General features: G+C 41.2%; 1 protein-coding gene across 1 annotated transcript; it reads right to left on the reverse strand.

Moving 5' to 3' along the window:
- Nucleotides 1-10,507: 10,507 nt before the first annotated feature.
- lrrc41 (leucine rich repeat containing 41) lies at nucleotides 10,508-26,425 on the reverse strand. The gene is made up of 10 exons (XM_068036930.1): nucleotides 26,247-26,425; nucleotides 25,559-25,645; nucleotides 24,132-24,202; nucleotides 21,588-23,316; nucleotides 20,655-20,894; nucleotides 20,072-20,236; nucleotides 19,494-19,592; nucleotides 16,682-16,804; nucleotides 14,560-14,635; nucleotides 10,508-11,582 (listed from the first exon to the last, which is right to left on the reverse strand). The coding sequence occupies exons 1-10, from the start codon at nucleotides 26,353-26,355 to the stop codon at nucleotides 11,342-11,344; spliced, it is 2,940 nt and encodes a 979-aa protein (XP_067893031.1). The 5' UTR covers nucleotides 26,356-26,425; the 3' UTR covers nucleotides 10,508-11,341.
- Nucleotides 26,426-26,624: the final 199 nt, after the last annotated feature.

A 26,624-nucleotide genomic window follows, 5' to 3' on the forward strand; every position in this document is an offset into this window, starting at 1 on the left:
GCAGTGGCAGACATTTAAGGGGATATTTCAGAATACACAGAATAGATACATTTCATCGAGAAAGAAAAATTCCAAGGGTGGGACCCGCCATCTGTGGTTAACTAAAACAGTTAAAGATAGTATCAAATGTAAAGAAAAAGCCGATAATTGCACAAAGATGGGGGGCAGCTCAGAAGATTGGACAGAATATAAAAAGCAGCAAAGAATGAATAGAAGATTGATAAGGAAGGTAAAATTGGAGTACGAGAGAAAGCTAGAAATATAAAGACAGACAGTAAGAGTTTCTATAGATATTTTAAAAAAGAGTTAACAAAGTGAGCGTTGGTCGTATAGAAAGTGAGTCTGGGGAATTAATAATGGATAATAAGGTGATGGCAGATGAATTGAACGGATATTTTGCATCAGTCTTCACTATTGAGGATACAAGTAACATCCCAGTATTTGTTGTAAGTCAGGAAATGGAAGGGAGGGAGGAACTCAAAAGAATTACAATTACCAGGAAAGTGGTACTGAACAAATTGTTGGAGCTGTGGGCTGACAAGTCCCTGGGTCCTGATGGACTTCATCCTAGGGTGTTAAAAGAAGTGGCTAGTGAGATAGTTGATGCGTTAGTTTTAATTTTCCAAAATTCCCTAATTCGAGGAAGGTTCCGTTAGATTGGAAAGACAAGTAACTCCTTTATTCAAAAAAGGAGGGAGACAGAAAGCAGGAAACTACAGGCCAGTTAGCTCAACATCTGTCTAAGGGAAAGTGTTAGCCATTATTAAAGATGATATAGCAGGGCATTTAGAAAAATTCAAGGTAATCAGGCAGAGTCAACATGGTTTTGTGAAAGGGAAATCATGTTTAACCAATTTATTGAGGGAGTTACATGTGCTGAGGATAAAGGGGTACCAGTGGATGTATTGTACTTAGATTTCCAGAAGGCATTTGATAAGGTGCCACATCAAAGGTTATTGCATAAAATAAAAGCTCATAGTGTAGGGATAACATATTGGCATGGATAGAAGATTGACTAGCTAACAGGAAACAGAGAATAGGCATAAATGGATCATTTTCTGGTTGTCAAGATGTAACGGGTAGTGTGTCACAGGGATCTGTGCTGGGGCCTCAACTTTTTACAATTTATATAAATGACTTAGATGAAGGGACTGAAGGTATGGTTGCTAAATTTGCTGATGACACAAAGATAGGTAGGAAAGTAAGTTGTGAAGAGGACATAAGGAGGCTACAAAGAGATATATATAGGTTGTGAGTGGGCAAAGACCTGACAAATGAAGTATAATGTGGGAAAGTGTGAAATTGTCCACTTTGGCAGGAAGAATAAAAAAGAAGCATATTATCTAAATGGTGAGATTGCAGAGCTCTGAGATGCAGAGGGATCTGGATGTCCTAGTGCATGAGTTGCAAAAGGTACAGCATGTAATTAGGAAAGCTAATAGAATGTTATCGTTTATCGTGAGGGGAATTGAATACAAAAGTAGAGAGGTTATGCTTCAGCTATACAGGGCATTGGTGAGACCACATCTGGAGTACTGTGTACAGTACTGGTCTCCTTATTTAAGGAAGGATGTAAATGTGTTGGAGGCAGTACAGAGAAGGTTTATTAGATTAATACCTGGAATGGGTGGGCTGTCTTACGAGGAAAGATTGGACAGGCTAGACTTGTATCTGCTGGAATTTAGAAGAGTAAGAGGCGACTTGATTCAAACATATAAGATCCTGAGGGGTCTTGACAGGGAGGATGTGGAAAGGATGTTTCCCCTTGGAGGTGAATTTCGAACTGGGGTCGCTGTTTAAAAATAAGGGGTCGCCCATTTAAGACAGAGATGAGGAGAAATGTTTTATCTGAGACTTGTGAATCTTTGGAATTCTCTTCCTCAAAAGGCTGTGGAAGATGGGATTTTGAATATTTTTAAGGCAGTGGTAGGTAGATTCTTGAGAAACAAGGGGGTGGATGGTTATCCGGGGTAGGTGGAAATGTGGAGTAATCAGTTCAGCCATGAACTTATTGAATGGTGGAGCAGGCTCAAAGGGCCGAGTGGCCTACTCCTGCTCCTAATTCGTCTCTTCGTATTTAATAGGAGAATTATGCTACACAATGATGGATTATGGATCCATTCTTTTTATTCATGAGTGAGAATAGTTACGACTAAAACCTGGATGAATTACCTCAGAACAAGTTAAGATCCTGATGCCAATCAGTTCGACTGATTAGCGAGCCAGTAGTTATTAGTGGACGAAAGATATTAATACCAAATCTATTTCTTTATGGGGCCAGAATTTATAGTTCTAGAATCATCACATTTAGATGTTCACACAGGCATCAGCTGATGAAAAAGAGTGAAGTTTCTGAATCATGATTCGTTGTCAATTGGGTTATCCCATTATTAAGTGCATTGTTACTAGGACCAAAAATATGTCTATTTCACTACCATAACAAAGGCGCAGCAAGAAGCTTGGGAGAACACTTCTTCTTGTGCCATCAGTATAATGCTTCTGCAGAATATTTCTATCTGCTAAAACTAAAAAGAGTATGCAATCTGAACAAAATTCTACTCCAGAACTCTGCATCCATCAACAGCTGCTGTAGTTCTTACGCAATTGCATCATAATCTCATAAAATAGTTCTATCAGTAATGTTCTGGCAGTCACTTCCGTGACAAATGCTTCTCTTGATTATAATAGAAAGCACCCTGCTTGTGTAAATGGACAATGAGTCCCCAAAGCATCATAGCCTTTTATCCTTTCAGTAGGCCGCGACAAGGACAGAAATAATGAAGTTCACCAGACCAATTCAGTCTTCACCCACATTAATTGCTGACAACACAAGATAAATATTATTGAATTATTGTGCCTGCCAGGATGATCACTGTAATGACAGACTTCTAAAGCAGGGACAAGATGTTTCCTGCATTCAAAAATGAGGGTGGATTTAGTTTAAGTTCTCTATCATATGAAGAACTGCTTGTCATAGGAGTACTAAGCATACACTAAGCTCCCACCGCCCCACCCACCACTCCTTTCTCCCTCTGTTTAATGGAGACACAAATAATTTCTTCCGTTATTTCACCAAGTTAAATTTTATGCTGGTTACAGCTGCTGTTGGGAACAGGAGGAGGCCATTTAGCCCCTCAAGCCTGTTCCACCAGATCATGCCTGATCTGTAACCTAACTCTGCATATCTGCCTTTGCCGCATATCCCTTAACACCTATGGTTTACAAAAGTCTATCAATCTCTGATTTAAAATTAACAACTGTCTGGCATCAATTGCTGTTTGCTGAAGAGAATTCCAAACTTCTACCACTCTTTGTGTGTAGAAATGTTTCCTAATTTCACTGCTGAAAGATCTGGCTCCAATTTTTGTACTATGATCCTAGTCCTAGACTCCCCAAGCAGCAGCTATAATTTCTCTCCGTCTACTGCATCTGTTCCCCTTAATATCTTGCTAACTTCTTGATATACACTAATATCTTGATAACCACTTAACTTTGTAAATTCCAGGGAATACAACCCTAGTTTGTGTAATCTCCATTTGTAACTTAACCCTTGGAGTCCAGGTTCCAATCTGGTAAATCTACACTGGATTACCTCCAAGGCCAATATATTTGTTCTAAAATGTGCTCAGAACTGCTCGTAGTACTCTAGATGTGGTCTAACCAGGGTTTTGCATAACTTCTATCCCTTGTGTTCTAGCCCTCTATATATAAAGGACAGCATTCCATTAGCCTTTTTGTAACTGGCATTGATCTATGTATATGGACTTGCCACCCCCAGCCCTAGTCTCTGGACCTCTACTATTTCCAGCTTTTCACCATTTAACAAGTATTCTTGTTCTATCCCTTTTAGGTCCAAAGTGGATGATCTTGCATTTGTCTACACTAAAATCCATTTGCCACAGTTTTGCCCATTCACTTAATCCTATTATGCTTCCAACTACACTGCTTACTATGTGTCATTGGCAAACTTGGATATGTGGCTTTCTATCCCATCATATTCATTAATAAACATAGTGAATCGTTGAGGCCCCAACACATCCTTGAGGGACACCATTAATCACATCCTGCCAATTAGAATACCCGCCCATTATCCCTCTGTCTCCTGCCACTCAGCCAGTTTCCCAAACAAGACAATAATTTGCCTTCAATTCCATGAACTTCAACTTTAGCTAACAGTCTCTTATGAGGGATTTTAATGGATGTCCAGAATGCATTTGATAAATAATATCAATCAATATTCCCCCGTCCGTCACTTCAGTCACCACTTCAAAAACTTCAGGCATGATTTACCCTTTACAAATCCATGCCAGTGCACTCTGATCAGCTGAAATTTTTTTAAGGTGTTCAATCATTCTATCCTTAATTATAGACCAGTAATTTCACAGCAGCAGATGATAAGTTAACTGGTCTAAAATTCTCAAGTTTTCTTCTCTCATCTTTCTTGAATGGCAAAGTGACATGCAATTTTCCAAACTAAAGAAATGGTCTCGGAATTGAGAGAACTTTGGAAGACTATGGTTAGGGCATCTGCATTGTTCTCACCTACTTCCTTTAAAACCTGAGATGGAAACCATCTGGTCTTCGGGATTTGTCACTCTTTCATGCCATTATTTTCTTTATTACCATTATTTTGCTTGCATTAATTTTCATAAGTTTCCATTGCTGATTCAATATTAGTTTTCTTGGAAGGTCTGGTAAGTGAGCTTCTTCTATTGTAAATATTGACACAAAGATTCAACATATCCATTTCCTTATTTTCACTGATAATATCACTTACCAGTTTTCAAGGGACCCAGATTGCTCCTGACCACCCTTTTTTCCTAAACGATTTTTCGTGTTGATTTTGATACCCCTTGCAAGTTTCTTTTTATACTCTTTTTTTGTAGCTCTTGCTAGCTTTTTGTCATCTCTGGTGCTCTTTATATCTTTCCCATTTGCTATTTTTGGCATTTTTGTATGTTTTTTCTCTTAGATTTACATTGTCTCTAACCTCTTTATTTGTCCATGGCCTTTTTAATGTCAAGTAGAGCTTTTGCCCCCTTAAGAGTATAAACTGGTTCTGTATCTCATTTTTTATTTGTTTGTGTGACGTGGACATGCTGGCTAGACCAGCATTTATTGCCCATCCCTAACTGCCTTCTTGAACCGCTGCAATCCTTGGGGTGTAGGTACACCCACAGTTCTGTTAGGAAGGAAGCTGCAGGATTTTGACCCAGCGACAGTGAAGGAACAGCAATATAGTACCACATCAGGATGGTGTGTGGCTTGGAGGGAAATTTGCAGGTGGTGGTGTTCCCATGCATCTGTTGTCCTTGTCCTTCTAGGTGGCAGAGGTTGCAGGTTTGGAAGGTGCTGTCGAGGGAGCCTTGGTGAGTTGCTGCAGTGCATCTTGTAGATGGTACACACTGCTTCCACAGTGCATTTATGGTGGAGGAAGTGAATGTTGAAGGTGGTAGATGGGATGCCAATCAAGCAGGCTGTTTTGTTCTGGATGGTGTCGAGCTTCTTGAGTGTTGTTGGAGCTACACCCATCTAGGCAAGTGGAGGGTATTCCATCACACTCCTGACTTGTGCCTTGTAGATGGTGGACAGGCTTTGGGGAGACAGGAGGTGAGTTACTTGCCACAGAATTCCCAGCCTCTGACCTGCTCTTGTACTTATGTGGCTCGTCCAGTTCAGTTTCTGGTCAATGGCAACCCGCCGGATGTTGATAGTGGGGGATTCAGCGATGGTAATGCCATTGAACATCAAGGGGAAATGGTTAGATTCTCTTGTTTGAGATGGTCATTGCCTGGCACTTGTGTGGTGTGAATGTTACTTGCCACTATAAGCCCAAGCCTGGATGTTGTCCAGGTTTTGCTGCATCTGAACATGGGCTGCTTCAGTATCTGAGGAGTCGTGAATGATGCTGAACATTGTGCAATCATTAGCGAACATCCCCACTTCTGACCTTATGATTGAAGGAAGCAGCTGAAGATGGTTGGGCCTAGGACACTACCTTGAGGAACTCCTGCAGTAATGTCCTGGAGCTGAGATGATTGACCTCCAACAACGACAACCATCTTCCTTTGTGCTAGGTCTCACTCCAACCAATGTAGAGCTTTCCCCTGATTTCCATTGACTCCAGTTTTGTTAGGGCTCCTTGATGCCATACTCAGTCAAAAGCTGCCTTGATGTTGAGGGCAGTCACTCTTACCTAACCTCTGGAGTTCAGCTCTTGTCCATGTTTGTACCAAGGTTATAATGAGGTCAAGAGCTGAGTGGCCCTGGCGGAACCCAAACTGAGTGTTTGTGAGCAGGTTATTGCTGTGCAAGTGTTGCTTGATAGCACTGTCGTTGATCCCTTCCATCACCTTGGTGATGATTGAGAGTAGATTGATAGGCCGGTAATTGGCGGGGTTGGATTTGTCCTGCCTTCTGTGGACAGGACATACCTGGGCAATTTTCCACATTGCCGGGTAGATGCCAGGATTGTAGCTGTACAGAAACAGCTTGGGTAGGGCAGTGGCTAGTTCTTGAGCACGAGTCTTCAGCACTACTTACCGGGGTGTTGTCAGGGCCCGTGGCCTTTGCCGTATCCAGTGCCTTCAGCCGTTTCTTGATATCATTTGGAGTGAATCAGATTGGCTGAAGACTGGCATCTGTGATGCTGGAGACCTTAGGAGGAGGCCGAGATGGATCATCCACTCGGCACTTCTGGCTGAAGATGGATGCAAATGCTTCAGCCTTGTCTTTTGCACTGACGTGCTGGGCTCCTCCATCATTGAGGATGGGGATGTTTGTGGAGCCTCCTCCTCCTGTTAGTTTTTCAATTGTCCACAACCATTCACGACTGGATGTGGCAGGAGTGCAGAGCTTCGATCTGATCCGTTGGTTGTGGGATCGCTTAGCCCTGTCTATTGCATGCTGCTTCCGCTGTTTGGCATGCTAGTAGTCCTGTGTTGTAGATCCACCAGGCTAGCACCTTATTTTTAGGTATGTCTGGTGCTGCTCCTGGCATGCCCTCCTGCACTCATCCTTGAACCAGGGTTGGTCCCCCAGCTTGCCAGGCCATGAGTTTACAGATTGTGGTTGAATACAATGCTGCTGCTGCTGAAGGTCCACAGCGCCTCATCGATGCCCAGTTTTAAGTTGCGAGGTCTGTTTGAAATCTATCCCATTTAGCACAATGGTAGTTCCACACAACATGATGGTGTGTCTCCTCAATGTGAAGACAATGACTGTGTGGTTATCACTCCTACCAATACTGTCATGGACAGATGCATCTGCGACAGATAAGATTGGTGAGGACAAGGTCAAGTAGGTTTTTCCCTCTTGTTGGTTCCCTCACCACTTTCCGCAGATTCAGTCTGGCATATGTTCTTTAGGACTCGGCCAGCTCAGTCAGTAGTGGTGCAACTGAGCCACTTTTGGTGATGGACATTGAAGTCCCCCACCCAGAGTATATTTTGTGCCTTTGCTATCTCTCCATGTTGAACGCGAATTGGAAGAAGCACTGATTCATCAGTCGAGGGGCTTGGAGGAGGTTTCCTCGCCCATGTTTGACTTGATGCCATGCGACTTCATGGGGTCTGGAGTCAATGTTGAGGACTCCCAGGGCAACTCTCTCTGGTGAGTCTGTCCTGCCGGTGGGACCGGACATACCCGGGGATGGTGATGGCAGTGTCTGGGACGTTGTCTGTCAGATACGATACGGTGAGTATGACTATGTCAGGCTGTTGCTTGACAGGTCTGTGGTACAGCTCTCCCAATTTTGGCACAAGCCCCCAGATGTTAGTAAGGAGGACTTTGCAGATTCGAAAGGGCTAGGTTTGCCGTTGTCATTTCCAGCATCTCAGCTGATGCCGGGATGTCCTTTTCTTAGACCTCATAGCAGTTTGATACAACTGAGTGACTTGCTAGGCCATTTCAGACACCATTTAAGAGTCAACACCATTGCTGTGGGTCTGGAATCACATGTAGGCCAGACCAGGTAATGACAGCAGATTTCCTACCCTAAAGGACATGAGTGAATCAGATAGGTTTTTACAATAATTGACAATGGTTTCATACGAACATATGAATTAAGAGCAGGAGTAGGCCACTCGAGTCTGCTCCGTCATTTAATAAGTTCATGGCTGAACTGATTACTCCACATTTCCACCCACCCCGGATAACCTTCCATCCACCCCCATGCTTAACAAGAATGTATCTACCTCCGCCTTAAAAATATTCAAAGACTCAGCTTCCACTGCCTTTTGAGGAAGAGAATTCCAAAGACTCAAGACCCTCTGAGAGAAAAAAATTCTCCTCATCTCTTATCTTAAATGGGCGACCCCTTATTTTTAAACAGTAACCCCTAGTTCAAGATTCTCTCACAAGGGGAAACATCCTTTCCACATCCACCCTGTCAAGACCCCACAGTATCTTATATGTTTCAATCAAGTCGCCTCTTCTAAATTCCAGCGGATACAAGCCTAGCCTATCCAATCTTTCCTCGTAAGACAGCCCACCCATTCCAGGGATTGGTCTAGTGAACCTTCTCTGTACTGCCTCCAACGCAATTACATCCTTCCTTAAATAAGGAAACCAGTACTCAAGATCTGGTTGCACCAATGCCCTGTATAGCTGAAGCATAACCTCCCTACTTTTGTATTCAATTCCCCTCACGATAAACGATAACATTCTATTAGCTTTCCTAATTACATGCCGTACCTGCATACTAACCTTTTGCAGATCCCTCTGCATCTCAGAGCTCCGCAGTCTCTCACCATTTAGATAACATACTTCTTTTTTATTCTTCCTGCCAAAGTGGACAATTTCCCACTTTCCCACATTATACTCCATTTGCCAGGTCTTTGCCCTCTCACTTAACCTATCTAGATCCTTTTGTAGCCTTCTTATGTCCTCTTGACAAGTTACTTTCCTACCTATCTTTGTATCATCAGCAAATTTAGCAACCATTCCTTCTGTCCCTTCATCTAAGTCATTTATATAAATTGTAAAAAGTTGAGGCCCCAGCACAGGTCCCTGTGGCACACCACTCGTTGCATCTTGCCAACCAGAAAATGACCCAGTTATGCCTACTCTCTGTTTCCTGTTAGCTAACCAATCTTCTGTCCATGCCAATATGTTATCCCCAACACCATGAGCTTTTATTTTATGCAATAACCTTTGATGTGGCACCTTATCAAATGGCTTCTGGAAATCTAAGTACAATACATCCACCGGTTCCCCTTTATCCACAGCACAAGTAACTCCCTCAACGAAGTCCAATAAATTGGTTAAACATGATTTCCCTTTCAGAAAACCATGTTGACTCTGCCTGATTACCTTGAATTTTTCTAAATGCCCTGCTATAACATCTTTAATAACAGCTTCTACCATTTTCCCTAAGACAGATGTTAAGCTAACTGGCCTGTAGTTTCCTGCTTTCTCTCTCCCTCCCTTTTTAGAATTAGAATTAGAATATTACAGCGCAGTACAGGCCCTTCGGCCCTCGATGTTGCGCCGACCTGTGAAACCATCTGACCTACACTATTCCATTTTCATCCATATGTCTATCCAATGACCACTTAAATGCCCTTTTGAATAAAGGTGTCACCAATAGACCAGATTTGAATTCCAGATTTATTAATTGAATTCAAATTTAATCATCTGCCGTGGTGGGATTTAAACCCATGTCCCCAGAGCATTAGCCTGGGCCTCTGGGTTACTAGTCCAGTAACATTACCACTGCGCCATCGCCTCCCTTTAAGTTCTTTTTTGAACACCTCCAGTTGACGTCATTTCACCGATTAAGATTTGTCCATTTCACTGTCGTCAGTCTCTGTCTCATCGTATGGAAGTTATGAAGGTGCATCCATTATTAATATTTTTTGAGGACTCATGTTTAAAAGATTGTGAAAATTGGTTCATTTGAAAGACTGAAGAGATTCCATGGATTTTTTTTTTATATAAAAGGGTCACTGGAAGAACACTTTTTTTTTAAAAAACACTTACTGGAAGAGACAATGAAGCTAAATAAACAAAAGGAGCCTTGCCAGCTTTTGGAGTTTTTCACAAAGAAGTCACATATCTAAGTTTATGGTGGTCAGGAGCTTTGGGTTTTCTGCCTTGGGCATGGACTGTTTAAATGGCAGTTGGGATCACAGCCTGCTGAGAGAAGCAGCCCACTCATCCTTTTCCACTTCTTTGAGAAACCCTGAGAATCTAGTGTGATAGTTGAAACCGCTGATGCACTATTCTTCAGAAAAGCCTGCCAAACTAATCCTTGACATCACCTGAAGACTACTGCTCCAGAAAGATCCTAAAGATAGCAGTCTACATGTACCTGGATGCCAGACCAAAGGGGCATCTGGAATGTGTGTGTGTTGGTTTTTTTAGAAGGGTATATTGTTCATACTTTCATATTTCCAACTGGGTATTAAAGCTTTACATCTTTATTGAATCAGTCTTGTTTTATAATAAATTAATAACTTGTTTATTGAAGAAACCTGGTTGGTAGATTTTCTGAAACTAAAATAGATAGTTTGGCTGCATTAGTAACAAGGTAAAACATTTAAATATATATTGTGACACGTAGAGAAGTGTAACTAGAGAAAGACAGTGCATTCCTCCAGGCTCGGTTGTAACAGGCAGCCATACCAAAATATAGAATATAGAGTTGTTTTGTACAGTTGCAGGGTCTAATGTTACAGGTAGGATCTTGGAGTGGTCCAAACCAAAGCTTATCTTAAATCACATTTGTGTAAAAGGAAAAATAAACCATTTTGTTGAGCAATGAACTTTATGAACACGTGACAAAGCTTCACAATAATTACATTAAAAAACAATTTAGAAAACAAGGCAATGTTAGGGGAGCATAGAAAGTCATATTTATTAACAATAGCCCAACAGGCTGTGAAGGGTCTGTCGACCCACCTTCAAAAAAGGATGATGATGTCTCACCCAGTTTTTTTTTTAAATAGGAAAAGGAAAATAAAATATTTCAGTACAAAGTGCTACACCATATGAATTCTAATAAAATTGAGAAACAAAATCTAATTTCACAACTCATTTTGCCTCCCAAAAACCTGCTCATAAAATATGGTGTAGCCCATCCATTTATACTTGAGTAGGTGGTTCGGCTCAGCTTGGATCCTGAGCCGGCCAAGCAAGAAAGAATTATAGCTTTCTAAGTACATGATTAGTACTAATTTTTTTCCTGGAGCTGCAATCACTCCTGTATAAATTTATGGAGGCACTTCCGTTAGAATAATCAGAATGGCTGTAGTTATAAATTAAGTAAAATAACCAAGACATCTGAACTTAATTTATAATAGTTCACAGAGGCCACTGGATAGGCACCATATTGGAATGTCTACATTACACTGATGTGGTCAGCAAATGCTTGTAATGGCTCAGTAAGAGACTGTATTGTGATTACATGACATTTGTTTTTCAAGAGTGCAAGTGCCTCCTGGGTAAGTGCAGGGTCTCTGAAGAATAGGTTCTCGCTCACGTTTAATTCTTTTAGCTTCAGCCCACCAGATAGTTCCGATTCGGAGGTCAGAAGGAACTTTGCAAACTTGAGTAATCCATCTCCTCGAATACAATTTGCACTTTAAAAAAAATTGCATAGCAAGATTTGACTCAAATAGAACTGCACCAATGATTTAATTTTGTTCGGTGTATTATGTAATATATGCCATTACTGGTGAGGTTAAACATAACTAGCTCAGTTATCCAGTCAGCTTTGCGTCAAACGCAACTACGAGCTATGATCCATCCTTAAATGTAAAGAGTTGCAATTGTATTGCAACCCACTTGTAATCGTTGCCTGACTATCAGACTCTGCTGCTCTCTTTACCAAAGAATCATGGCAGGAACTAGATAGATAAAAACTTCTTCTGAAACTAGTACAAAATTAAAACACTTCATTCATCAGCCAGATTACAATTGTTGCAGATGATATAGATATAGAATATAGAACATTACAGCGCAGTACAGGCCCTTCGGCCCTCGATGTTGCGCCGACCTGTGAAACAATCTGACCTACACTATTCCATTTTCATCCATATGTCTATCCAATGACCACTTAAATGCCCTTAAAGTTGGCGAGTCTACTACTGTTGCAGGCAGGGCGTTCCACGCCCCTACTACTCTCTGAGTAAAGAAACTACCTCTGACATCTGTCCTATATCTATCACCCCTCAACTTAAAGCTATGTCCCCTCGTGTTTGCCATCACCATCCGAGGAAAAAGACTCTCACTATCCACCCTATCTAATCCTCTGATTATCTTATATGTCTCTATTAAGTCACCTCTCCTCCTCCTCTCTAACGAAAACAACCTCAAGTCCCTCAGCCTTTCCTCGTAAGACCTTCCCTCCATACCAGGCAACATCCTAGTAAATCTCCTCTGCACCCTTTCCAAAGCTTCCACATCCTTCCTATAATGCGGTGACCAGAACTGCACGCAATACTCCAGGTGCGGTCTCACCAGAGTTTTGTACAGCTGCAGCATGACCTCGTGGCTCCGAAACTCGATCCCCCTACTACCCTACTAATAAAAGCTAACACACCATATGCCTTCTTAACAGCCCTATTAACCTGGGTGGCAACTTTCATGGATTTATGTACCTGGACACCAAGATCTCTCTGCTCATCTACACTACCAAGAATCTTCCCATGAGCCCAGTACTCTGCATTCCTGTTACTCCTTCCAAAGTGTATCACCTCACACTTTTCCGCATTAAACTCCATTTGCCATCTCTCAGCCCAGCTCTGCAGCCTATCTATGTCCCTCTGTAACCTACAACATCCTTCGGCACTATCCACAACTCCACCGACCTTCATGCCATCCGCAAATTTACTAACCCACCCTTCTACATCCTCTTCCAGGTCATTTATAAAAATGACAAACAGCAGTGGCCCCAAAACAGATCCTTGCGGTACACCACTAGTAACTAAACTCCAGGATGAACATTTGCCATCAACCATCACCCTCTGTCTTCTTTCAGCTAGCCAATTTCTGATCCAAAGCACTAAATCACCTTCAATCCCATACTTCCGTATTTTCTGCAATAGCCTACCGTGGGGAACCTTATCAAACGCCTTACTGAAATCCATATACACCACATCCACGGCTTTACCCTCATCCACCTGTTTGGTCACCTTCTCAAAAATCTCAATAAGGTTTGTGAGGCACGACCTACCCTTCATAAAACCGTGCTGACTATCACTAATGAACTTATTCTTTTCAAGATGATTATAAATCCTATCTCTTATAACCTTTTCCAACATTTTACTCACAACCGAAGTAAGGCTCACAGGTCTATAATTACCAGGGCTGTCTCTACTCCCCTTCTTGAACAAGGGGACAACATTTGCTATCCTCCAGTCTTCCGGCACTATTCCTGTCGACAATGACGACAAAGATCAAGGTCAAAGGCTCTGCAATCTCCTCCCTGGCTTCCCAGAGAATCCTAGGATAAATCCCATCTGGCCCAGGGGACATCTATTTTCACACTTTCCAAAATTGCGAACACCTCCTCCTTGTGAACCTCAATCCCATCTAGCCTAGTAGTCTGTATCTCAGTATTCTCCTCGACAACATTTTCTTTCTCTACTGTAAATACTGATGAAAGATATTCATTTAACGCTTCCCCTATCTCCTCTGATTCCACACACAACTTCCCACTACTATCCTTGATTGGCCCTAATCTAACTCTAGTCATTCTTTTATTCCTGATATACCTATGAAAAGGGAAATTCACTGCTGTTCCTGAATCAAATTGAAACTTAAACAAAGTGTCGAAGTTGTCAGCTGGCTGTGCAATTTCAAGGCAGTGTTTCAGTCAAACAATTAGATGAAAATTTCAGCTGTTCTCGGAAACAACACCAGTAGGAGGTGGTTTTACCTCTAAGCATAATATGCTATTTCACAAATAGCTATTGGTGAAGTGCCAACACAGTGTTGCACAAAGGTAAGTTCACAACTATCATGCTCCACAATCTGGGTTGCTAGTCTCAGCTGTAGCACTAATTAGAAGCCAGTCACTTTTCTACTGGAAACAGTTATCTGGGCTGTTCCCAATATATCTAAAGTAACTAATTTCAAAAGAGCAAGAACAGAGGCTGAGACTATATGACCTGATTTGTAAGCTGAGAACAATGTAGGGAGATGTAGGAAAGGGGAAATTTTGAAAAGAGGAAATATATTCAACTTTAGCCTCATTTGAGAATGAATGAAGATAAATGTATACCTCCACTTTTTGTTGTACTGAATGATCTGGTTCCACAGAGGGCAGAAAACTTTTTCTACTTCTGAAATCTGAACACAAGTAATTTCATGCCATTTTTGAACACCTACTAACATAAACCTGGGACCAGCTCACTTCACCATCTCCTCAGTCAACTAGAGAATGGCATAATATAAAAGCAAAATACTGCGGATGTTGGAAATCTGAAATAAAAACAAGAAATGCTGGAAATTCTCAGCAAGTCTGGCAGCATCCGTGGAGAGGGAAGCAGAGTTAACGTTTCAGGTCACTGGTGCAACTGGAGTGAAGAAAGGGCATTTCAGAAAATTGATTACCTCACATTCAGACAGGAGATGCATGATAATGAATCCTCAGTGAAGAGTTTCACCAATGAGAGAAAACCTTCATTGCCTGGTAATAAGAACAGCAATGTGTTATATAATCTATTAATTAACAGCCAGAACTTTATTTTATTTTTATATTTTTATTTTATTTTATTTAGAGATACAGCACTGAAACAGGCCCTTCGGCCCACCGAGTCTGTGCCGATCAACAACCACCCATTTATACTAATCCTACATTAACCCCATATTCTCTACCACATCCCCACCATTCTCCTACCACCTACCTACACTAGGGGCAATTTACAATGGCCAATTTACCTTTCAACCTGCAAGTCTTTGGCTGTGGGAGGAAACCGGAGCACCCGGCGAAAACCCACGCAGTCACAGGGAGAACTTGCAAACTCCGCACAGGCAGTACCCAGAACTGAACCCGGGTTGCTGGAGCTCTGAGGCTGCGGTGCTAATCACTGCGCCACTGTGCCGCCCAGAACTCCAGATTTTTTGAACATTTTTCTACAAAGAGAATTTGAAAAAAAGTTTACACGTTGAGCTTTTGAAGCACAGTATAGTCACAGGTTTGGAGGCAGGGGTCAGGGATAAGAGAGTTTGGTGAAGCATTTAGTTAAAAGAGTTAATCAGGAAGTTTCCCTCCCACCCCACCAAAGACTAAACAAGCAAGTTCTTAGCTTATCCTAGTAATCAATAAACATCTCACACCCATTGGGTAACTTGTCCCAGGTACTCAGCTGTGTTCCTCTGACAAGCCTTCATTTCTGGTTGTTAACAAATGGATATTTTTAAAAATACAGGCAATTAAGAAACAGAATGCTGTAAGGCTATTCATTCTACCAAAGGCTGTGAAGTCAGTATATGCAAAAAAAAACAGTGTCAAATTATGATCCCAAGGCAACTCCCTTTTCTGCCCACGTTGCTACCACCTATCTACAAACCATGGGCATTACATGTCAGGAAGCAGCAATTTACAGATAATTGAAAGGTGTCCATACTGCAGTAAGGGAAAGCTAGAAGCAGTCTGGCATTCGTTATTACCGCATTCATTTGTGTTTTGAGTCTTATTTCCAATATTTGATATCCTTGCTGCTGTAGGCATTACAAAAAGTTTTCCCTGCCACTCTAAACTGCTGCTTCCTTTACATTCCCACTTCAAAGCCAAAAACAGCATCTATTAAAGGTCAACTGTATTTCCCAACCTTCCCATAAGAAAAATGTGTAGTACCAGCAGCTCACCAATTCAATGTTAATGAAGCCGCCCACAAAAATAAAACCACACTGGGCATAAAGAGCAGGAACAAATCAAAAATCATATCATATTTGTCACGTAAAATTAGTGAAACCAAAGCAATCAAGAAGCAATGAGGATTTAGGGTGTCAAGATTCAGGATATCTAAACTAAGCATTAGAATGGACAAGACGATAAGAGTGACTGAACTACAGAACAAGATTAGAAAAGCTTTAAGTTGTGCAGATAATGGTGTGTTCAAGACACACGTGTTAACTTAATTCTTCACACCAGTCTTCATAAGGGAAGGTTGTTGGCAGATTCCAAAAATGGCTTGCAAACCTAATATTTAGAGGAGGTTCTTCATAAATCATGAAGGAGCTTAAACATTTCAATGTCTAGAGGTACCTGGAAAACACTGGAATACTCCTTCTAGGAACAATAGGTTAGAATATTTTTATTATTTAATGTTGGTTTATAGCCAGGTAACCTTTTCTATTAAATGGAATGGTACCAAAAAATGTGTGAATGATGGCCAGACATATGCCATTACATTGGAATGCAGGTTTATAGGACCCTGTCCACAGCTGAAGCAGAATTACCACCATCAAAACAAAACATGGTGCATTTCAGCTGCAAGAATTATTGTTCTTTCATACATGCCAAAAATATATAAACCCATTGATGGACTGTACATATTTCTATTTTAACTGGCACAACTGAAATTTGGCTGGGAAGTAGTCTGCAACACGGCTGTCAGAGACTGAAGGAAATTTTATTTAGAGACAACAATAAATTTTGTTTCAAGTTTATACTAGCAGAGCTACACCACCAACCGTGGGAAGTGAGAATAAAATAATGGGGTGTACCAACCTAATCGATTTGCTGGTAAAGACAGGAATCTGAGAGACTGATTTTGTTTCAGAGCAGTGACGATTTCAGACACAGTTTCTGCTGCATGCCTTTCAAACAACCGACAGTTATCCAACGTCAAACCTGTGAATGCAAAGTGGAAAAGATATTCCTCAGCCATTGCTCCCGAGGCCTGTGCTGTAGTCATAAGCTGTAGATTCATGTTTGCAATTCCTCAATTAACGCATAAAGGAAAGGACCTGCATTATTATAGTGCCTTTCACAACCTCAAGACGTCCCAAATGTTTTACAATCAATGAAGTAGTTCTGAAGCGTAGTCACTGCTGCAGAGAAACACGTCAGCCAATTTGAAACCAGCAAGGTGCCACCACCAATAACTTTATAAATATAATGCCTTTAATGTACTAAAACATCCCAAGGTGCTTCACAGGAGCATTATAAAACAAAGTATGACACTGAGCCACAAAAGCAGACATTAGGTCAGATGCCCAAATGCTTGGTCAAAGAGGTAGGTTTTAAGGAGTGTCCTAAAGGAGAAAAGTGAGGTGAAGAGGCAGAGAGGTGTAGGGAGAGTAGTCCAGAATTTGGGGCCCAGACAACTGAAGGCGCGGCCACCAATGGTGGAGCAATTAAAATCAGCAATGCTCAAGAGGCCAGAATTAGAGGAGCGCAGATATCTTGGACAGTTGTGGGGCTGGAGAAGATTACAGAGATAGGGAGGGGTGAGGTCAAGGAGGGATTTGAAAACAAGGATGAGAATTTTAGTGTCAAGCAATTGCTTGACCGGGAGTCAATGTAGGTCAGCGAGTACAAGGATGATAGGGAAATTGGTCTTTGTGCGAGTTAAGACACACGCAGCAGAGTTTTGGATGATCTCAAGTTTAGAGAGAGTGGAATATGGGAGACCAGCCAAGAGTGCATTGGAATAGTCAAGTCTAGAAGTAACAAAGGCATGAATAAGGGTTTCAGCAGCAGATGAACTGAGGCAGGAGTGAAGTCAAGCATTGTTATGGAGGCAGAAATAGGCAGTCTTAGGCGTTGGCACAAATGAGATTGGAAGCTCATCTTGGGGTCAAATGTGACACCAAGGTTGCAAACAGACTGGCTTAATCGCAGACTGTTGCCAGGGAGAGGGAGGGAGTTGGTAGCTAGGGAAATGAGCTTGGAGCGGGGACTGAAAACAATGGCTTCATTCTTCCCAATATTTAATTGGAGGAAATTTCTGCTCATTCAATACTGGATGTCAGGTAAGCAGTCTAATAATTTAACAACAATTTGGAGAAGTCAAGAGAAGTGACGGTGAGGTAGAGATGGGTGTCATCAGCATACATGTGAAAATTAACACTGTGCTCTCGGATAGTGTTGCTGAGGGGCAGCATGTAGATGAGAAACAGGAGGGACATAGGAGGGAGCCAAGGACAGATCCTTTGGGGGTCGGGTGGGGGGGCACAAGAGGTAACAGTGCGAAAGCAGGAAGAGAAGACATTGCAAGTGATTTTAGCTACAATTAGATAGCTAAGAATGGAACCAGAAGGACGACAGTAGAGAGGCATTGGAGGAGGATATTGTGGTCAACTGTGTCAAAGACTCCAGATAGATTGAGAAGGACAAGGGGAGAAAGTTTACCTTTGTCACAGTCACAGAGGATGTCATTTGTGACTTTGATAAGAGCTGTTTTGTTACTATGGCAGGGGTGGAAACCTGAATGGAGGAATTCAAACATGGAATTCTAGGAAAGATGGGAACGGATTTTTGGACGTGACAACATGTACAAGGGCTTCGGAACAAAAAGGGAGATTGGAGATGGGATGGTAGTTTGCAAGGGCAGTGGGATCAAGGGTAGGTTTTTTGAGAGGGGTGATGACAGCAGATTTAAAAGGAGAGAGGGACAACACCTGAAGATAGAGAGCAGTTTACAATATTGGCAAACATGGGAACCAGGAGGGGAAGTTAGGTGATCAGTTTAGTGGGCAGAGGATCAAGGAAGCAGGAGGTGGGTCTCATGGACAAGACAAGCTCAGAGGGCATGAGGAGAGAGAGAGAGAAACTAGAGAAAGATGAGAGTTAAGGGCTAGGGCAGGAGAGAGCATTATAGAACGTGTGGCCAAGTGGGCTAGTGGAAGGGAAGGATACAGCAAAGGCAGTTGATCAGATGGTCTCTATCTTAGTGACAATGAAGTCCATGAGCTCCTTGACCTTATTGTTGGAGGTGAGGGTGAAGGGAACAGTGGAAAGGAGTTTAAGACGATGGTTTGCAGCAGCGAAAATAAGCCTGGGGTTATCTTTGTATTTCAAAATGATCCTGGTGAGAGAGACTGATCTTTTTCCTGGGGTCTGGGGTATCAAAGCTGAGGGTGCGATTGAGCAGTGAGATAATGACCCGATAATCTATTTTAGTGATGTTGGTTGAGGTATAAACAGTGGCTGGGATGCTAGAAGAATGCCCCTGCTTTTCTTCAAATAGTACCATGAGATCTTTTACATCCACCTGAGGGGGAAGGCAGGGTAGAGAAAAATTTGGAGTGACTCAACCCAAACCATTTCTAAGCACCTCGAATAACCAATTTAAGTGGTAGCTGCAGAGCTCTTTGAACTGATCACATTCTTGCCAGGAGCACATGGAACCTCATTCCTGCATTCCAGGACAAGATCTGAAAGATATGTATCTTGCAGCAGTACTTGCCAGTTCAGATTAGTATGACAATTTACTAACTATTTTATATTGTGATGCACTCATTATGGATACCTACACAGTTCATACAATAATAAAAACACAATATTATCTATTACTACATAACCTGCATGTTCTCACCTTTAAGAGGAGCACTACGCAAAAGATCCAGAACTTCCTTAAAGCAAACAGCAAGGTTAACGTCTTGTATGGTAACCCAATCTAATGCAGAGAGAAAGACTAGGAGACAAAATTGTTTGTTACATCATTAAATATGCTGCTTTACAAATATAGACAACATTTTGATATGGGATTTCATGTTGCCAGATCAGTAAGAGTCTCTCTTTTTGGACTCTTCCCCCAGTATTACAAAGGACAGGAAAATATTAGAAGGACCAGAAAAATCATCGTACTCTCCAAGCAATGGGTCATACCAGGTAGGGAGAAAGATTAATGGGCTGTGTATTAGGAGGATCACAGTCAATACATAATAATTGAGAAACATGCATCTACAGGGCTCCTCTGGAGCCAGTATGTATTTATTTGCTGTAGGGAAAACTGCAGATGTGGTAGATTGGTTAAGGCAAGGGAATCAGTATCACTGGTTTCACAAGGGGACACACATCACTGCACATAGGCTGTATGATGCTAGCAAAATTGTTTTAAAATTAAAGAATACATTTGACAGGCTAATCCCTTCAGTGTATATTACCACGCACATGTAGTTGCATGCAACAGTCTGCCAAGTTCCTCAGGAGCTCCAAATGATGGCCTGTGCAGACACAGGCGTCTGAGGAATTTCAATCCTCTTATAACAGACAGGAGCAAGTCAACCTGTAGGGGCTTGTTTGTGCAACTCAGACTCAAATCCTCCAAGCAGCTACCTGAGAAAGCATAGAAGTGAACAATTAGAAGAAATTCCAAAGTTAACATCCAAATCTTAATAGAATTATCAACTATTTTTAATTAAAATGTCAAAGCATAGTTTTGTAATTGCTGGGATGACCATTAACTAGGACATTTAATTGATGTTCTATCACCAATAGTCTACTAGATTAAAAAAAAACATTTCAATCTGGATGACACTCATGCTACTCCACAGCTTTGCTGTCAATCTTTTGTCGTCTGATCAGAATTTCACAGAGAGCATGTGGGACAGACATATAGGCAGATGTTTCCTCCCCAACCAATCTGATGACAAGGGGGAGTAAACCTAGGGCTTTAAGCACACATTTCTCTTGAAATGAGGGTATTCATTTCATGTATTTTTAAAAAGAATACAATTAAAAACTTATTTCTGACCTGTTACCTCTGCAGTTGCCATCAAAAACTCATTTTCGGGGAGCTCATTTTGTATTTCCAGTAGGAAGCCCAAGTGAAACGTGTGCAGGCGGGGGAAGTTGCCAAGTAGGATTTTAACCAGCTTTATCATGGGAAGGTGAAGAATATCATCTTTTAATACAAGAGTGGAAAGACTGTTGTCATGGCAGCGAGAGAGGACACAGAGTTCCTTGAGAATCAGAAAGATGGCAGGACCCAGGCCTGAAAGCAGAAGCAGCAACAGAGTATGACCAATGGTGTCCATGTAAAACATAAAGCATTTACATGACCATGATTTCTCATATGGTAAATTTCTATTTTTGTGCAGTTCTGTGGCTGAGCCAACCCTAATCTACATCCTGATTACAAGGCAGTTTGAAGGCTACTAACCAGTGACTTGCTGATCCCCTCTCAGCTGGGGAATGGTGTGGATAAACTTAAAGAAAAGCTAAAATAATGTTGCAACAGGCATTCAGTAAAGCACTCACTGGGATATTAAAACACGCACATAACTTGTCAGCATAAACTGGATCAAAATAATTATAGTTCTATCCTTTTTATCCCCAACCCAGAAATAAACTGAAACGTAGAAGTGAATAACAGACACAAGCAAAACGTCGACTTGGTGGCATTTCTGACAAGTTGACATTGTCTTATGAAGTATTCAAAACTTAGTGTCTAATTCTTGATTTTCTTTTGGGAGGGTGGGGTTGGAGAATCAAGGACTCATATTTGGTTATTATACAAACTAGGAATAGGTGAAACATTAATTTCATAAGTTGAACATAATGCAGCTAAACAAGGAGAACTAATGATGCTAAAGGTTGTTGCATCGCCAAGCTGCTGCTTTAGAGAACAATAGTACCAAATAGTACGCAATTTTTTATATCACCTTCACGAACCTCACCAACTAACCATTATATTCTAAGACTAGCTTCTCGAGGGACACCCATGAACTGAGCAACTGGCATAGCATCATGGAAGACTTGTATGACAATGAGACTGATGTCATTTCCAGCACCGACACACTCCTCAGGTGCAGCTCAAGAGGGCAGGAAAGAGGTGTGTTGTCCACTTGGCCAAAGAAATCACAGTCATTCAAACCTTCCAGTAGGTTCTCATTGTTTTCATCAATGCCTGAGGTGTTCTGCTCAGTATCTGTTTTATTTCCACCTATCATGAAAATATAATCATAGATGTCCTCTGTCTTCTCCATTGCTTCAGATAAACCAGTAATCTTTGACTTTTCAGCTGACTTTATGTTAAATACATCAGTGAGTCTTGGCTTTTTACATGTTCCATTGTTTGTAAAACATGACACCAGATCTTCTGAAGTCCAAGTGCTTGAATTGAAAAGACATGACTCTTCCAAAGTTCTACTGTGTGCATCTGTTGATTCAAGTTCCCCAGAAATCACACCAGGAGAGCCTAGACCTTCTGAAAAACCACCATATGCTTTTGAGTATGTTAGTTCTTCTGCAATTGCAGGGCTTTGTTTTTCAGCACCATTAGTATACTCACAATGAGACACTAGCTGTTCTGATGTCCCAGTGATCACACTTGATGTTGGTTCAATAAACATTTCGCTATTAGCTTCATGGAAATAACCTGTTTTTTCTTCAAAACCATCATGATATTGATCAGGACACCCAGGCTCTTTCACAACTCTGCTGCACATACAAGGTTGCAACTGCCCTTTTAGAATCTTCTGTCCATAACAACAATCGCTTTCATTACAAGTCTTGCCAGATGTAGAAGACAGACTCTGCTCCAACAGACTGCTATGTGCACAAGAATTCTGTTCTACCAAAGACACACCATGACTTCCAGAAAAAGGCTGCATTTCTGAAACAGTACTGTGTACATCAGGGCCCCTCAGCGCTCCACACATTGTGCCACAGGATTTGCGCTTTTTGGGATAAGTCCTGTGGGTTTCATAATAACTAGACCTATCTACTACACAAAGTTCCTCACATGATGTTTCTTCAGAAGATGCACAATGTGCACTTGGAGTTATCAGATCAGAAGATACGATAACACTAGGAGACACGATTTTCTTGGCAATATTGCTTTCAGTAGTGGTGAATGTCCAATCAGATAAAGTACAATATGCAGTCTTTTCAGCCCGTTGACAGCAACAGTCTAATATATTACTCGGAGTTGTTGGCTCCATTGCTTGAACGCCCATGTTTAATTTGTCTTCAACACAACAATAAATATCCTGATAGTCTCTCTTCCCTTTACGCCAAAGTCCTGCACTTGCCCTCAGTATGAGAGCCAATAATTCAGGATGGGGCTCATTCCAATGTGACAATGCCACCTCCTTCACAACTCCATGGTGAACAAGGCTATGAAGCAACATTAACAGTGAGTGTTGTAACAGCAGATCCACAGAACGCAGATGTTGAAAAACCAACTTATGCACTGTGCAAGTCAAACGGGCACAAATGCTTGGATTATCAGCAAGTTCCTTCACTCCTTGGAGCTTGTTGCGTATGACCAGCTTGCTTACATGTCGGGATCCAAGCACCAAGGCAGAAGAGCGAGAATTAATTAAACGCCTATCATTCAAGATATCCAATGTGCCCCACAAGATGCAATGAAAGAAGGTTTGCAGGAATTTTTGCCTCCAGTTAAAAGGTTCCTGTCGAATTGAAGAAAAGACTGATCAGTACACAGAAACAACTACATCCCATGGTGACAGGAATTCCTAAGTTGACTTCAGAGTCAAGAGCCTTTAATTGTGTTTTCTCTACTCCTGAGAACACTTTTCCCCCCAAGCAACTTGTGCCAATGCCTATGCTAATATATTAGGAAATGTACAAGAGAATGTCCTCTCTTTCTCTATGGAGGAAATTACCTTAGCATCCACCCACTGGATCTGCTAGACCCAGATTTTACACTGCACGGAAACAGCTCCTGTCAGCCAATGATGAAGCAGCATTACTGTGGCGAATTAGCACAGCAGCAGCTGAGAATTGTGTCACAAGTAAACCAGACAGGTGTTGGGTCAGTGTTGCACAATATTAACAATTTCTTAGGAACTTCTATTGTTGTCAAATGAATAGGAAGTCCACCACCTTAAGGACATTAATTAGTTCCAGTTCAGGCCCTGTAAAAATATTCACTTTTCAATTTGACTACAGCATATTGATCACCATTAGTCACCCTAAGGCTCTGAGTAATAAAAGAAGTTCATTTGTCTTTACCTGTTTTAAACTTCTTTAGAATATGGGAGGATATATTTCTGCGCAAGACTGAAAGCAAATGAATAGTCTGCTAGTGCTTTCCATCAATATAATGGCAGTCTATGTTTTACAAAAGTAGCAAAGCCAATAACAAAGTGACTAGTTATTAGCATTGTTGAATTCCCTGCTTTTAACTTCTAGATGTATTAATAGTGATATAAAGAACTGACAATACAAAAATTATTAAGAGGACAGGATGGGATAAACTTACCGTTTTAACTTTAGGGTTTGATCCAATCACATCCTTCCAAAGCTGCAGCCAAACAGCCTGAGTTGAAATGCCTATAAAACATATTAAGACAAAATAAAAGTATACCAAAAAGATTGGAAAATCATTATCACTGATATCACTAGCTGCGAAAATAGTTAAATAAGAGGCCATAGTGGAGGGCTGATCTGCATCAAAGAACCAAGCAGGCTGAGAGAGAGGAAAGAAAAGAGAGCAAAAAGGAAGTGCATCAAGGTTTAAGGGTCAATACTGCATGGACTGCATCATCTTGACTTCATTATTTATGCCAGCACCCACTGCATCTAGGACTGTTGCTTGAGAAATGGACACTTCAGCTGTGGCAAAGCAATTAAACTACTTTGGCTATTACAACATTATCTTTTGAGATGAATGGCTGCCATTAAAGTACAGTATTGTGTGAGGGGAGGAGTAAACATGCTCCAAATGCATTAACCTTTAGAGGTAGGAAAAATGTGGCATTTTAGTAAATATGCTTTCACTTGTACATTGGTTTTTCATGATTAAACATCCCAGAGTTTTGCAATATGCATTGACTTGTGCGTAAAAACACAACTGCCATTCTGTTTAGCAACATCCCATGGTCAAACACAAGATAAAAGGCCAAGTAATAGTTTATTTTCATAATATTGGTTGAGGGAAAAAGTATTGGCCAGAACAATGGCTAGCTCTCCTGCTCCTTTTCATACCAGCACAACAGGGAGATGGGACCTTAGTTTAACACCCCGCTGAAATGAAAGGCAGCTAAAAGTTTCTTAATATGAACATACAAGTAAGTAAAGGAATATTGGTACTGACACAAAAGCCTAAATATTATACAAAAGGATTTCAGTACATCAGCTTATGTCTCTCAACCCTCCCTTGTTCCTGTTTTAAGCTATTCATCTGATTTCATGTTGGAGTAGATACACATGAATGGATTCTGATTGGAGCAATTATTTCTTAAAGCCACTTTGCTAATCATGGCATCATCCAACACAGACAGGAGTGTACAAAAAAAGAAAAATTCAGATAGTCAAAAATTAGATAAGCTACTTATCTATATTTTCCTTTCATTTGTTATAATTTTAAAGGAGATCCACAGTATCCAATCAGCTGTCTGCAATTTTGGTCCTGAGTACAGGCAGTCATAACCAGTTACCTTATATGTCAATTCAGAGTATCCATTTTCAGGAGAAATTCCTCCAGAACTGCTCCTTTGAAGTTATGAGCATTTAGAGTTAAAACATACATAAGACAGAAGAGGATATTAAATTAATAATTATTCACAACTTTTAACTTATAATATCCCAATCCTGTGAACACTTCAACAATCAAATTCCAGGGATTTTCCTACTAGATGGTTTACAAGAATTTGAATTTTTAGGGTGAAATTCCTTTAGTAATTTTACCTTTCTTTACTGCAACCTCTTCAATCCTCTCCAGGTCATAAACGTTAAGGAACTGCAGCAGCTCTCGGAGAATTGCTGTTGGCAAACCTGTGTATGAATACGACACAGAAAAAGTTAACGTAGATTTAGAAAGTGGTAATTACAAGGAAGTGCAAACTTTCAGCTGAATATGAAACAGTCCTTTGTAGAAATAGGTTGCACTGAATATAGCCTTTCATGACCAGTGGGCACCATCAGGACCAGGGTGATAAACACATGTTTCAGTTTTGTAAATTTCCATTTGATTTTTTTTAAGTAGACTTCATGCTTAAATTATTTTATTAATTGGCTGCTTAAAAAAAGGCATGTGCAAATTTGTTTCTGCTTTCCTGTACACACGCTGACAAAGACCTTTCGTCAGAACTCAGGTTTTTGACCTGAAATAAAAACAAGAAATGCTGGAAATACTCAGCAAGTCTGGCAACATCTATGCATGAAGAAGCAGAGTTAACGATTCAGGTCGGTGACCTTCCATCCTGGTGGTTTTATGTTTTTATTTCAGATTTCCAGAATCCGCAGTATTTTACCTGGGCTAAGAGTGACCATCCCCTTATCTGTGACTGACCCTTTGCCAAACAGGTCACATGTTCCTGGCCTCACGCACCCAGAGACTTTGAGGTGTTGTTGTAATTATAGTTTCAAGTCTTACCCCAGACCCCTTGCTCCAGCCTGGCCATATTCTCACTGACGTTCTTAGCACAGACGGTAAATAAAGTGGGCACATGGCAGTTCTCCTCCCCGGGACCACTCAACTCCATCCCCAGCACCCTCACTCCGCTCGCACAGTTGCTACACCGCCATGTTGAGAAGGTCAAAGTCGCCCTGAGCGGCTCCTGTGTCCACCATCTCAATGAAGTCCGCCAACTCGATCAGTTTGACGTAGTGTAAATTTATAACTGTACATTAGTAGCTAAACCCAGTAGTGGTTGTAATTCGGGGTTACACCTCAGGAGCGCTTTTAATATAATAAAATGAAACTAAAGAAGCATTTATTCACAATTTTCGAGGCTATAATTTAGGGTTGAAA

This window comes from Heterodontus francisci, chromosome 8 (assembly GCF_036365525.1).
Source record: "Heterodontus francisci isolate sHetFra1 chromosome 8, sHetFra1.hap1, whole genome shotgun sequence".
In the NCBI taxonomy this organism is placed as follows: Eukaryota; Metazoa; Chordata; class Chondrichthyes; order Heterodontiformes; family Heterodontidae; genus Heterodontus; species Heterodontus francisci.